Genomic DNA, 13543 nt, shown 5'->3' with positions numbered 1-13543 from the left:
AATTCGGTCGATTGGCAACTGACATGTATTAATGACAGTCGCAACGTCCCGGGGTCACGCGATTCCCCTTTTGTGACCTTCTGACCAGCAAAGTCAATGAGGGAAGCCAGATTCGCTTAACAACCATGTCGCTAACTGAACAACTGCAGGGATTCCCGTAACAATTGTGGCAGGAAAGATCATGAAACGGACAAAATTCACTTAAACGTTTCACTTAGCAATGGAAATTTTGGGCTCAATTGCGATCGTAACTTGAGGACTACCTGTACAGAGAGGAAAGCAAATGGAAACAACCACAGATCAGGGACTGCATAAGAGGAGGATTAAGTCCCCCAAACCAGAATCCTGATCTAAACCTCTCTTTCAAATAAGGAAGGAAGGAAGGAAGGAAGGAAGGAAGGAAGGAAGGAAGGAAGGAAGGAAGAAAGAAAGAAAGAAAGAAAGAAAGAAAGAAAGAAAGAAAGAAAGAAAGAAAGAAAGAAAGAAAGAAAGAAAGAAAGATCAGTGGCCTAGAGGCCCTAGATGAAATCCCAGTCCTTGAGGACATCTCCTGAACCTTGTGGCCCCAGGAAACTTCTCACCCTCTCCATTGTCTATTTCCTGTTTAGTCTATTTCCATACAACTTCCTCTTCTAGAGTTCTGGTGACAGAAGGATATTTTGAACAATACTAGCTTGTAACAACAAGGTGTGTGTGTATGTGTGTGTGAAAAAAAAAATTTCAGTCCACAGAGGAAAAAGAACGTCTCTGTACAAAGATATTTTAACAAGCAATTAAACCAGGTAACCACAGCTTAAATTCGATCCATGGATAAATCAGGTGGTTCTCAACATACAACCATTCATTTAGTGACCGTTCAAAGTTACAAGAGCACTGGGAAAAGTGACTTCTAAACTTATTTCAGACTTATGACCGTTAGAGCATTCCCAGGGTCACGTGATGAAAATGTGGATGTTTGGCAATTGGCTCAGAATTATGACAGCTGCAGTGTCTTTAGTCCTGTGATCCCCTTTTGCAACCTTCTGACAAGAAGTCAGTGGGGAAGCCAGATTCCGTTAACAGCTGTGTTACTAACTTATCAACAGCAGTGATTCACTTAACAACTGTAGCAAGGTCATAAAATGGGGCAAAACTCACTTAGCAACTGTCTTGCTTAGCAACCAAGATTTTGGACTCAACTGTGGTCATAAGCTGAGGGCTACTTGCAAACCATTCATCAGCCAAATTATAATTCAATGAAATGTGTTGGCTCAATCAGACTTAAAAGTGGTTAGAAACTTACATTCAGGCAGAGACCCAGGGATATTTACAATTGTGGCTGGCTTCACAGAACAAAATCATACGCCGAAGTCCTTGTGATAAATGTGTATTAAGTCTGTGTGACTTTTTGCCTTGTCTGCTCAACCTGGCAGGTTATATGTCAAGATTAAACAAGGTGCACCGATTCAACTCTTAGAAAGATGCTTGTACTTGTGCTGTCCTACACTGCTTGCACTACAGAGATTTAATGAGGAATAAATCCAAGCAGCCATATATATTGCATCATGACTGTAAAGCAACAATAAAAGGGAGCCAGCTGTTAAAAAGCCCTGGTGATTTACAATCAGCAGTTCAGCTATACAAACTAAAAGAGCAAAGTATTATTAGGTCTCAATCAGTGAAATGAGATGGAAAACAGGAGACAAACCTGCTCCTCCATCGAGACCAGATCTCCCTTATCCCGTCCGTGGCCAAAGGCTGACCAACGGCGTTGTTCCAATGAAAAAAGGAGACACAGCTGGAAAAGGTTCTTAATTCTGCATATTCCGATTAGAAAAACAACGGTAAGTTATGGCTAAAAATGAAAGAGTTCTATTATGCAGGTTTTTTAAAATCTATTTTCTTTCAGATGCGAACCAATCTGAATAGTAAAATATTTGGGATTTTCAGTTAATTCCCTTAAGTAGATGTTTTATTTTGCATGTGGGGTTCCCACAGATATCTTGTTAGCCATCCTTAGCTAGATACAGCTTGTTATCCAGCAACACACTTCGATTTTTGCTAGATTGGTCTTGTCTAAGCACTGCAGTGTGGTTTTTAACACGGCTGGCAATATAACAGACTGGGCATGTTCAACTGACTTGCCTCAGCAATGATCCAGACTAATTAATACTTGGGGATAATGAAATTTGTAAACTTTCTTAATTCTTTTATATAGATGGAATCGACGCAATCTTCAGTTTTTGAGTCCAACTCCATTAGCGTTCTCCTATTATATTTAAATGGGCAAAGTATAGTGGATTTGGTCATTGTTTTCGTACAGAAGTGACTTCCCCCATATGCTGAATCAGCTCTTGAACTTACAGTGCAGGAATGCAGATTAAAAAGCAAGTTGATTTATCATGGAAAAAATCAATGTGACAGAGGCAACTAGAAATCCATGACACAGTCAGTTGAGAACAGGCCTAATGAAGCAGCAAGGCAGTCCAGATTTAAATACCTAAACTGTATTAATTTTGCAACATGGCTGATAGCCATTAATTTGGCAAGCTGCCCGCATGCACATAGAAGAAAAAAGATGGGCAAAAAGGCCTTTTAACTATGAACAAACTACACCCCCACTTTTATAATGCATTTCTATCGATCAGGGAAATAATCTCAAAGCATGATTGGGCCCCACAAAGAGTGTCTCACACCCCTCAAAGGTGTACAACGGCTAAAGAATAAATGAAGGCTAACCTTGCATTTTAGAGGTGGTTGTGTTATGAGGCACAGCATGGCAGTGAATACCCCACCCTCTGAAACCCACTTGCATACAGGTAGACCGGTTGCTTAGCGAGTGTCCGAATTTCCGATGGACCTAACTTGGCACTACTTACAGAACCAGGTTTAAAGTTCTGGTGATCATGACCCTCCTGCGATCACATGACTGAACTTCGGGCCCTTGGCAAAATGACTGCAATTAGGCTCATCTGCAGCATCCCACAGTCACACAATCACATTTTACAAGGGTCTTGCCGAAAACCAGTGACTTCTCCCAGACTTTGGCAAAAGCACACCCGTAGCGAACCACAGCTTTGCTTTACAACCACAGTGGCTGCTTTACAACTGTGGCAGCCGTTTAACAACCACCACGTTCATTAGGTAGTCCTTGACGTACAACAACGGCACTGTAAAAGTGACTTATGACTAGTTTTCACACTCACGAGCCCTGCAGCATCCCCAGGGTACCATGATCAAAATTTGGGCGCCTGACAACCGGCACGTAATTAGGACAGTTGAACTATCCGGGGTTCAACTGATCACCGTTTGTGACCTTCCCAGATGGCTTCTGACAAGCAAAGTCAACGGGGGAGGCCAGATTCGCTTAACAACCTCCTTATTCACTTAACTGCAGTAGTTCACTGAACCACTGTGGCAAAAAAAGGTCGTAAAGTAAGGCAAAACTCATTTAACAACTGCCTTGCTTAGCAAAAAAATATTTAGGGCTCAATTGTGGTCGTAAGTCGAGGACTGCCTGTATCTATATTTCCGGCAGAGCAATCCGTAGAAAAATCTTTCAGATTGTTTAAACTTTCCCTTGCCCCAGCGTTGAAAACCCACCGACTGAGCTTAGTCGTCTATCTGGGCTCCGTCTGCTGATTAAGAGGCAGGTCAGCAACTATTTTATCTCCCGCCCTGAATATATTCCAGTGAGCAGTTTTTATTTCATTTTATTTCTTGACGGCAAGTTAGAATTTCTGCAAACTACTGAAAGAGATCTCTTGGCTATTTCCTCTCTCTTGATGCCTGACTCTTCTCTCTTCTTTTTACTCACAGTTCAAACAGATGGCCTGGTGCAAAAAGGAGCCTGGAGGGTTTTTTTCCTGTCCCATAAAGGAATGGAAGAGTTAATAATATTCATACCCTTTCTCATCAAGCCTTGTTTTCCAATTAGAAGCTGTAAGATGCCACTGTAGACTCTGTGTGTGTGTGTGTGTGTGTGTGTGTGTGTGTGTTAGAATTAGATTTTTGTTTCTGCTTTCAGCTTGCAATGCACAGAGCCATCATGTAATTTTAAAGTAAAATATAGTTGTTGTTTTAAGTAGCAAGCTCTGAGTCATTATTTAAGCTTTTTGAAATAGAGGGATTTTTAAAAAAAAAAATCTGGCTTGCCTTTGTATCTCCCCCCCACCCCCCTCTTCCAGTAACGCAGCTCTCCTGCCAATGCGGAGAAGTCCACCCTGCTGGCAGCAGGACAACTGCTGCAAGAATGAAATCACCACCGTTTTGTAAAGCAGCCACAGCATTGTTTAAAGAGACCCCGGTCCTTCTGTGAAAGAAAGAAATCCTTTCTGATGTCATTTAAAACTCGTCTACAAAAGCACAGATTAAGAGGGGGGGGGAAATCACATGAGAAATGAAAACATACATATATATAATATATCAATGTTACAATCTGTCCTTTGGGGCGTATTTTTGATGTCATATCACAAACTAGAACAGTAATGAATTTCCCAGAAAATAAGTTGAGACAAAAAGTCCACATTGTATACTTGACAACTAGCTGTTCAAAATCCATTATTTTCAAAAGGGCCAGCTGCTTATTTGAAAATTGCTTTCTGAAGCTGGACTTAAAAAAGAGAAGAGATGGAAAAAAATAATGTACTAGTATCTGATTAGAATGTTTTTCTTTTAATTACTGAACAGACACATAAACTGTACCTCTGATCAGAGATTACTGGAGCATCACTGCTGGCTACCTTTTCAGAATGCAAAGGGACAGAGTCTTATGAGAATTTGTGTATTAGATTTGTGTCCCATCTTTCCGTGTAACTCAAGGCAGTGTAAATAATACTCCTTCCTGACGGGTACCCCCACAACAACCCAGAGAGGTGAGCTGGGCTGAGAGAAAGAGTGAATGATCCAAGGTCACCCAATGTCTCCTGAGTCACCCAATGTCTCCTGAGATCCAGCACCTTAATTTCTGTATCAAAATGCTGTCTTTAAATCAAACCCTGGAAGTATTTGTTGCATCCTTTACATTTGTTCCTAATGTTTCTCCAATACAGATGCTTCTGAATAGTAAATAAATTGTCCAAGTCTTACATAGAAATACAGCCCTCTATTCTCCATGACTCCTAAAATACAGATACCCCTCTTTCAAACATCACAAACCGCTCCTAATTATTTTTCATGAACGGACAAACAACTGGATTACCAAACAATTATGACCCTCTGACGCAGGAGTGGGGAACATGGCTGGTTCAGGAATTCTGGGAGTTGAAGCCCACAAGCCATAAAAAGGCCATTGTTCCCCACCTCTGCTCTAATGGCTGTCAAACCACGCAACTTGAAGTTAAAGACACTCGCTGACATATACACACACATTACCTTGGTGGTCCTCCTCAAGCTGCGCAAGATATTTCTTTTCCTGGGGTCTTCATCAGCCGTCTCGTAGGGAATTACAGCGTTATCTCCTTTATAGCCTTGGGACGTCTGGTCTTCTTCTTTCTTCCTAATGGGCCCCAACTCATCATCGCTCCCTATACTGAAACTGGTCCTGAAACTGGCAAATCGCCCAAGTCTCGTGCATCGGGTTCGATACAACACCGGTTTGCTAGTTAGCGACACCTTGCGCCCCCGCTCTAAGGAGCTGGTGTCCATTTCGCTGTCTGACCCGTTGCCACTACCGTTGGACTGGGTTTTGTTGATGTTCCGAATGGTGATGATTTTGCCTTGGGTGCTGTCGTGAGGCACAGAGTAGATGTTCTCCTCCTCGTTCCGGGGTTTGACCACGGCGTCCATGGGTTCGGCATAATCTGAAGGGTCAAAGCCATCGGTAGGTGGCCAGCTACTGGAGGAGACCGGTTTCCGTTGTCCCTCTCGGTGTCCTTGCTCCAAGTAAGCGAGATCTCCCTTGGTGATATCAAAATGGACAGCGGGCTTTGGTTTCACGGGCGGAGGTACTTTGTTGTTCAGTTTGCTTTCGAAAGTGCTCATCACAGAGAAGACCGAAAGCCCATCGTTGCCCTCCAGTTCCATGGAGAGCTTGGAAAGGTCTTTGGAGAAGGTGGCCATGGAGCTGTCGTCTCTGAAAGGGCTGTAGCTGGGAGGCTCAATGTCTTCTTCAGAATCCTGCAGGTTGGAATTACAAAGAGGGGAGCCGGCTCGGGGAGAGTTGAACACTTCTTCCGTGGTGCTGCAGGCTTCCGCCACGTTGTCGTACATGTGGGTCGCCTCGATGATGTTTTTCCTCTCCACCACATCTTTGAAGAACAAGTGGAAAATCTCCAGCTTGTGTTGAGGCTGGCTGCAGGGCATGCTTGTGAATTTCCCTTCGATGTCCTGAGCAATTTCCTCCCCCTCCGTGAGCTGTTCTCGACTCAGATCATTGTCTAGAACGTCGATGGAGCCCTCCGTGAGCGCCACAATCTGAACCGGGATAATGTCCTGCACTTCGCAAAGAAAGGCACGCAACATAGCCAGAGATGCCTTGCGCTTGGCGGAGTAAAACAAAATGTAACCGTGGACCAGCCAGCTTTTGCGAATGCTAAAGGCGGAGTGGAAAGACAGCAAGGAGAGTTCTATGCGCCTCTTGTGGGGTCCAATGGGGTATTCAAGTAACACGGAATTGCTGCTTCCAGACGGGGAGGGCCGGCAGGATTGGGACTGAAGAACGGGGAGAAGGATATCGTCAGCATTAAAAGGATCTCCGCACAACAAGCACATGACGATCCGAAGGTCAATGTCAGCCAGATCTTTAAGGCTTGCAGTTGAGCTCATCAGGTTTAAGTTGCGCTTTGAATCCAGCAAGCCTTTCAGGACTTGGCTGATCTGCTTTTCGTTAATGTTGCGCCCATATCCTATGCCGGTGGAAGCCGGGTCAAGGAACACGCACTGCAATTTACTCGCAATCTGTTGGCCTTGTTGTATTAAACTGTGTAGTGTTTCTCCACTGGTGTCCCCTCTCTTGTTTACCAGAATCAGGGTGAGGGGAAGGTGAGCTAGGTGATTGTCCCTTCGGCTGAGGGTGGACTCTCTACTCTTCTCGATGCTCTCCACAACATAAGATAAAGATTCCTTAGAGTTATAAAGGCAGAGGCAGCCGTGGGGCTGGAAGGTTGGCGTCTGGAAAGAATTAACCGGGAGCCGGACATTACCCTCGATGGGTCTCAAGGAGAGCTCATACATTTTCCCATCTATCACGTACTTGTCATCGTTCGTACAAAGAGCTCGGATCTCATTCGCCAGCTCACGGGCAAGTCCATCTTTCCCAAGAATGACTAAGTTGATGCGGTCGATGTTGGAATCGGAAAGCGAGTTTTTCTGATTGCGATCCAAGGGCCTGATAAATCTGGAACTTATTAAGTGCTCTATTTTAGCATCTACGCAAGCCGGGCAGCTGGGACAAGTGTCCTTGGTGGGATGGTAGACAAAGTGAATATGTTTCAAGATCAGGGCGTCTCGTTCGGCCTGCAGTTTTTGCAATGCTTTAAATCTCTGCTCTTCCCCCAAGACGTCCTGGATGACCCCCATTTTTTCTTTGCTAGGTTTGGCATCGAGCTCCAACTCATAAAAGAGTTCTGAATACTCGAGAAGCAGTTCCTGGAAGTCCTCCTTGGCCTTCTCGATAATTTGTTTCTGGTGCCGACTGTAAATATCCATGTACACAGATTCTTCTAGCCACATGTAAAAATCCTCACTCATGATGAAACTGCGAGCTTCTTCCCAAGGTTTTCCTGGGGTTATGAAAGGGGACGTCTCTAAATTCTCTTTGAAAGCCCTTCTCATTTCTGCCCTCTTCCTCTCATTCCTCAGCTTTTCCAGGTGGGTCTCGTAGAGCTGCTGAGCAGGCAAGGTGTCCATCACGTCAAAGGGAATACGGTCATTCTCCATGTTGTCGATGTGGCTGGTGGCATCCCAGGGCGTCTCCTCAAGCACTACAAACCACTTCAAGAAGTCTGGCTTGGTCTCCAGCAGCTTCTCCACTTTAATGCAACTCAAGTGGTTGATTTCATCCAGGTTTGGGATCAGAGCATCAAAGGCAAGAGGCAACATAGCCAGGTACATCTTTTTCCTCCGCTCGATATGCTCTTGCTTGAGGCGAAAGATGTGCTGTAAGAAAAGTTTCTTTGCTTTCTGGGTCCCTTCCAAGTAGACATAATCCTGATATTCCGGAGAGGATTGCATCTTTCGTGAGACGTTAGACCAGGTTTCGTTGTGGTTTTTAACAATACGGCTGACCAGCCACTCATACTTATCCTTTGCTGCAGCAATCTGTTGGCTCTGTTGTTTCAAAGCCTCGAAATACGGGATAATTTTAGTCTTTCCCCTGCTTTTGTCAATCAGCTGCACTAACGTGCTGAAAGCCAAGTCAACATTCACGTTGGATCTAGCCGAGGTCTCCACCACCTGAAGGTTCTTTTTGCTGAAGACAAAAGTGTGCGCATCTCGAATGTACCGCTCCACCCCTTCATCGCACTTCGTCAGGACCACCACCGTGGGCTTTTTCGTCTTGGCGAGTTGATTGTAGAGGTTGGTGACAAACTTGAGCTGCTCGTCAAAGTTCCTGTTCATGCCTCTGCTGACGTCGATGCAGAGGAGAAAGCCGTCTACCAGCAGCTTCCCGTCGGGCATCTGCTTCTGCTCAAAGTCCTGCTCCAGGCCGAGCTGATCGGTGCAAAAGTACATGAGCTTTTCAGCGGAGGCCAATTTGGTCGCCGCGGCCCTCTTGATGTAGGGCTGCAGGGCGGTGCTGCGGTGCGGCTGGAAAGTCTGGTCGTCAATAAATTCTGTTTGTTCCACAACGTGCATTTTACATTCCACACAGTCCTCCAGAGAGCGCACCACTTCTCCCCAGTACAGGAAGTGGTCATTGTTAACCACCCGTCCTCCAAAGTCACTGGTGCTGAGAACGGAGGTATGGTCCAAGTGGAAGTCGTCTGCTCTCGGCCGCACAAACCGATTGCAGAGGCAGGACTTCCCGATGCCGCACTGGCCTTTCTCCTTCTCGGTCCCGGACAAACCCACCACACTGATGTTGTAGGTGGGAATGCGGACATCTTGCTTCCTTGCCATCATCATCGTCCAAACATCCTGTTCTGCGCGGGGCTGCTTTTTAGGCTATCAGGGTTCTCCTGGGCAACCTCAAAATGTTGAGGGGCGCTACTGGCAGTTCAGATTAAGGATGATTAGCACAGCAAAGACAACTGTTCTCACTCTTGGTGGCCACCAGCAGCTCAGTTGTCACTGATCCTCACAACTGGATGCTCAGCATTTTTCCCTGGAAAAAGAAAGAAAAACAAGAAATGGATCAGGATGGTCGAAATTTATTTTTTTATTTTATTATTTATCAGTATCCCACATTTATTATTTTTACAAGTAGCTCAAGGCAGCAAACACATCCAACACACCTTCCTCCTCCTATTTTCCCCACAACAACAACCCTGGGCTGAGAGGGAGGGACTGGCCCAAAGTCATCCAGTTGGCTTTTGTGCCTAAGGCAGGACTAGAACTCAGTCTCCTGGTGATTGGCCCAAGGTCACCCAGCTGGGTTTTGTACCTAAGGTGGGAGTAGAACTCACCATCTCCCAACTTCCTAGCCTGGTGCCTTAACCACTAGACCACACCTTCACACAAATCAAAAAGTAAATCATTAAAAGGCACAGGTTTTAAAAGTGTAGGAAAAAAAAACAGTTCCTTCAAGCCAACTTGCAAGCTGTGCCTTAAAACAGAGTTCCCCAACCTCTCCAGGTTGGTGGCCTGGTATGTGTGTGTGTGGGGGGAGGGGATGGTTTTGTGTGAGGAGCACAGCTTCATTTGTGTGAGTGGCGGGCACGGGCACACCACTCACATGGCCTGGCTGCAAATAGGCCACGGGCCGATAGTGGGCCATGGCCCACAGGTTGGGGACCCCTGCCTTAAAAGGTATGTGTGGAATCATCTCTCTCAGGCATTTGCCAAAAACCAACGCAGGGTGTCCCAGATCTCCTCTTTACAGAAAAGAAGTCATGGATGGGGGCCCAAGCAACAGCAGGAGGGGAGACGGTCCCTTGCAAAGGCAGTTTCTCCACCCCTTCCTTCCAGAAAAGAAACAGCTTGCTGTTATAGATAGCACACAGGAGAGCCTGCATTTTAATAGTGTTTGGCTAATAAGGCTATGGTCTTCCCAGTTGCAATGTATGGCAGTGAAAGTTGGACCATAAGAAAGGCTGAGCGCCAAAGAATTGAGGCCTTTGAACTGTGGTGCTGGAGAAGAATCCTGCGAGTCCCTTGGACTGCAAGGCGATCAAACCGGTCAGTCCTAGAGGAGATCAACCCTGACTGCTCTTTAGAAGGCCAGATCCTGAAGCTAAAACTCAAATACTTTGGCCACCTAATGAGAAGGAAGGACTCACTGGAGAAGAGCCTCATGCTGGGAAAGGTTGAGGGCAAGAGAAGAAGGGGACGACAGAGAATGAGGTGGCTGGATGGAGTCACTGAAGCAGGAGGCGTGAGCTTAAATGGACTCCAGAAGATGGTAGAGGACAGGAAGGCCTGGAGGAACGCTGTCCGTGGGGTCGTGATGGGTCGGACATGACTTCGCAGCTAACAACAACAATAAGGCAGTTCTTTATCTTGTAAGCTATTTCCAAGCCGTCCCAGGTGTCAGAGTTCGGCCCACCCCACATTTTGCACCAGGAAAAAAAAAGGAAGTGCTTTCTGTAGAAGACCCAACAGTGCGACATTCCAGAAACGGCTTGTGTGTGCACACACATTCTTTTCTAGAGAGCCTGCCAAAGGAAAAGCCCAGCACATCGACTAAGGAAGTTGTTTTGAGCTGGCCTTCTGTTTATCGATTCTTTTTTCTCTCTCTCTGGGAAGCCAAAGGAAAAAGTCCTGCCCACAATGCCACAAGTAAGTCCTGTTTCAGCCCAGGGACAAAGTTATGGAGGCAGCAGCTGAAACTTAAAAAAGGCTTCTGTTAGGATGGACTGATGCAAATGCGCCTTAATGTGGGTCCCTCGTAGTTTCTCCCCCTCTTCTGGAGGTAGAGAAAGGGAAGCCGGCAGAGCATGGAATGGGAGGAAGAGGAAGACGACACCAATGAGAATGGTACTTTTAAGGAGAAACTAGGGAGTCACCTCTGCCAGGCATACAGGTAGTCCTCAACTTGCAACCACAATTGAGCCCAAAATTTATTTCGCTAAGTGAGACATTTGTGAGGTGAGTTTTGCCCCATTTTACAACTTTTCTTGCCTCAGTTGATAAGTGAATCACTGCAGTTGTTAAGTTGCTAACTCGGTTGTTAAGTGAATCTGGCTTCCCCATTGACTTTGTCAGAAGGTCACAAAATAGGGATCACATGACCTTTGGACACAGCAATGGTCAAAAATACGAACCTGTTTCAAGTGTGGGTTTCCTTCCTTTAAAAGCTTTGCCAAAATATGAATTTTGCAGTTTAATACTTTTCCACTGAAAATTTGGGGGTTAGCAGTCTTTTTTTTTGCTGGCAGATTCAACATACTGTATTTCCAAAGCACTAGAAACACTTCCTTAAAGGAGAACAATTACACACACACACAAACAAACAGAGGGCAACACCACTTCCACATTTTCCCAAAATAAGATATTCATAAAAGAAACTGTCTAAATAGTCTACTTTACAAAAGAATCACCATTCTCACTCACTGAGCTGACTGATCCACTAATGAAATGTTAGGTCAGCTTCATAGATGAGCTTACCCTGCAGTTAAATATTAATTTCAATGGATGAGAATGCAGTGGTGAAATGTGGACTAGAAATGAAGAGACCCAGGTTCTCCACCACAAAAGCTCCCGAGGTGATTCTAGGGCAGTCTTGCTCTCTCCATCCAACCTACTCAAAAAGTTGCTTTTGTGGGCCTGAACTTCCACAAGTCTTAAAGTTGGCAACTTTGGAAACCATAAATTAAAGGAAGATTCTCGCAAGCTCTTGAAAGAAAAGATGAATATAAATCAAATAAATAAACCAAACAATATCACATCCTTAGAATTAGCCACATATCTGCTTTTTATGGGCAAGCTAGGTTGTAAAAAAAGCTTACAGTTGTGCCCAATTTTATGCCTTTTGCCATGGTTGTTAAATGAAGCACTGAAGTTGTTAAGCGAATCACACAGATGTTAAGTGAATCCGCCTTCTCCTATCAATTTGGCCTGTCAGGAGCCAGCTGGGAAGATTGAAAACGGCGATCATGACCCCAAGATGCTGCAACTGTTGTTAATGGGTGCTATTTACCAAGCCCCTGAATTTTGATCACACTCACCATGGGGATGCTGCAACGGACGTAAGTGTGAGGACTGGTCATAAACCCCTTTTTTCAGTGCCATTTTATCTCTCAAAGGTCACTAAATGAATGACTGTAAGTCGACATGTACCTGTAGAATTTAAAGTTTCCCAACTCAGCCCCTTCCAGAAGGACTGGCTTACAAATGTCCTTCTCTTCTGAGCGAGCTTAACACATCTGGAGGGCACCAAGTTGGGGAACACGGATATCATGTTTCTTCCTCCCTAATTACTGAATGGTTCGTGGTTTTGTTTTTAAGGTTCAGGTATGGCACGTTGTCCTCCTTGTGTATAGAGAACAAAGTGGATTATTCTATTGTGCTAGGTAGTAATACAGAGGTTAATTAAAAAGCAGTAAGCAATTTGTTTCAGCTCTAACCATTCTGAAACATATTAGGCATGTTAATCTGGGGGTGTACTCTAAAATAGATTTAATCTGTTTCTTATGCTTGAAAAGGGGGGATTGGCAGCAGGATAACAAGGGTGGCCTCTAGATTTATGACCAATGGTAGATTTTGAATCAGCAGTCAGTATATAATACCTTTTGCTCTGATCATTAAATAATGCTGCTTAACTAGTTCTTCATTCAGAATGGATTACAAAAGACAAAAGGGTGCTGTAAGTTTTTAATGCTATTGTATGTCTGAGTTAGAAAAAGAAGCCTGGAACATTTGATCCCAAGTACATTCAATTTTTCTAAGCAGTAGTTTAAAAATCAGCTGAGTCACCAGATAAAACATTCCGAATTCTTTAAAAAAATTGGAAGGAGGAAGCTGGCACAGAGTAGAAATTCAACCCTGCTCTGAATCTGACCAAGAGTTTATCCCAAGTACAATTACACCTCAAAGGTAGCTGTTGTTTTAACTGGTTCCAGTCCCCACTGAGGAATTTAGAAGGCTGGGTTTTTCACATATCCAAAAGATAGGATGGATGGAGAGAGAGAGAAAGAGAGAGAGAGAGAGAGAGAGAGAGAGAGAGAGAGAGAGAGAGAGAGAGAGGTTTCAGTACTAAAAGAGTATCATGTTATGATTTTACTATCTCTGTACAACCAGCTTCCCATTTAAAGAATTTTAAAAAGCTATAAAGCTGCTGTGAACGTGCTAGAAGTTTCCACATTACAAATGATACCACCCCTCTCCTTAACAAAAAAGGTAGAATTGGGTTAGAAAAGATGTGGGAGACATTCTATTAAATGAAATAATACAAATAACGGGGCAAATAAGTTCTCCAATTTGGAAAACTGCCAGTGAGCAATTCTCTGTTAAAACATTTACAGGA

The 13543-nt window shown here is 44.5% G+C and overlaps 1 protein-coding gene across 1 annotated transcript in view; it reads right to left on the bottom strand.

Annotated features, from left to right (window-relative positions):
• ARHGAP35 (Rho GTPase activating protein 35) overlaps positions 1-13543 on the bottom strand; it is a 51296-nt gene that overhangs the window by 22008 nt on the left and 15745 nt on the right. The window contains exon 2 of the mRNA XM_083369646.1: positions 5353-9244. Within this exon, the coding sequence (XP_083225772.1) occupies positions 5353-9045 (3693 nt within the window). The 5' untranslated portion in view covers positions 9046-9244. The remainder of the gene's footprint in view (positions 1-5352; positions 9245-13543) is intronic.

The sequence above is a fragment of the Vipera ursinii genome (genome assembly GCF_947247035.1).
Source record: "Vipera ursinii genome assembly, chromosome: 9".
Classification (NCBI taxonomy): domain Eukaryota; kingdom Metazoa; phylum Chordata; class Lepidosauria; order Squamata; family Viperidae; genus Vipera; species Vipera ursinii.
This window is presented reverse-complemented; position numbering and strand designations above follow the sequence as displayed.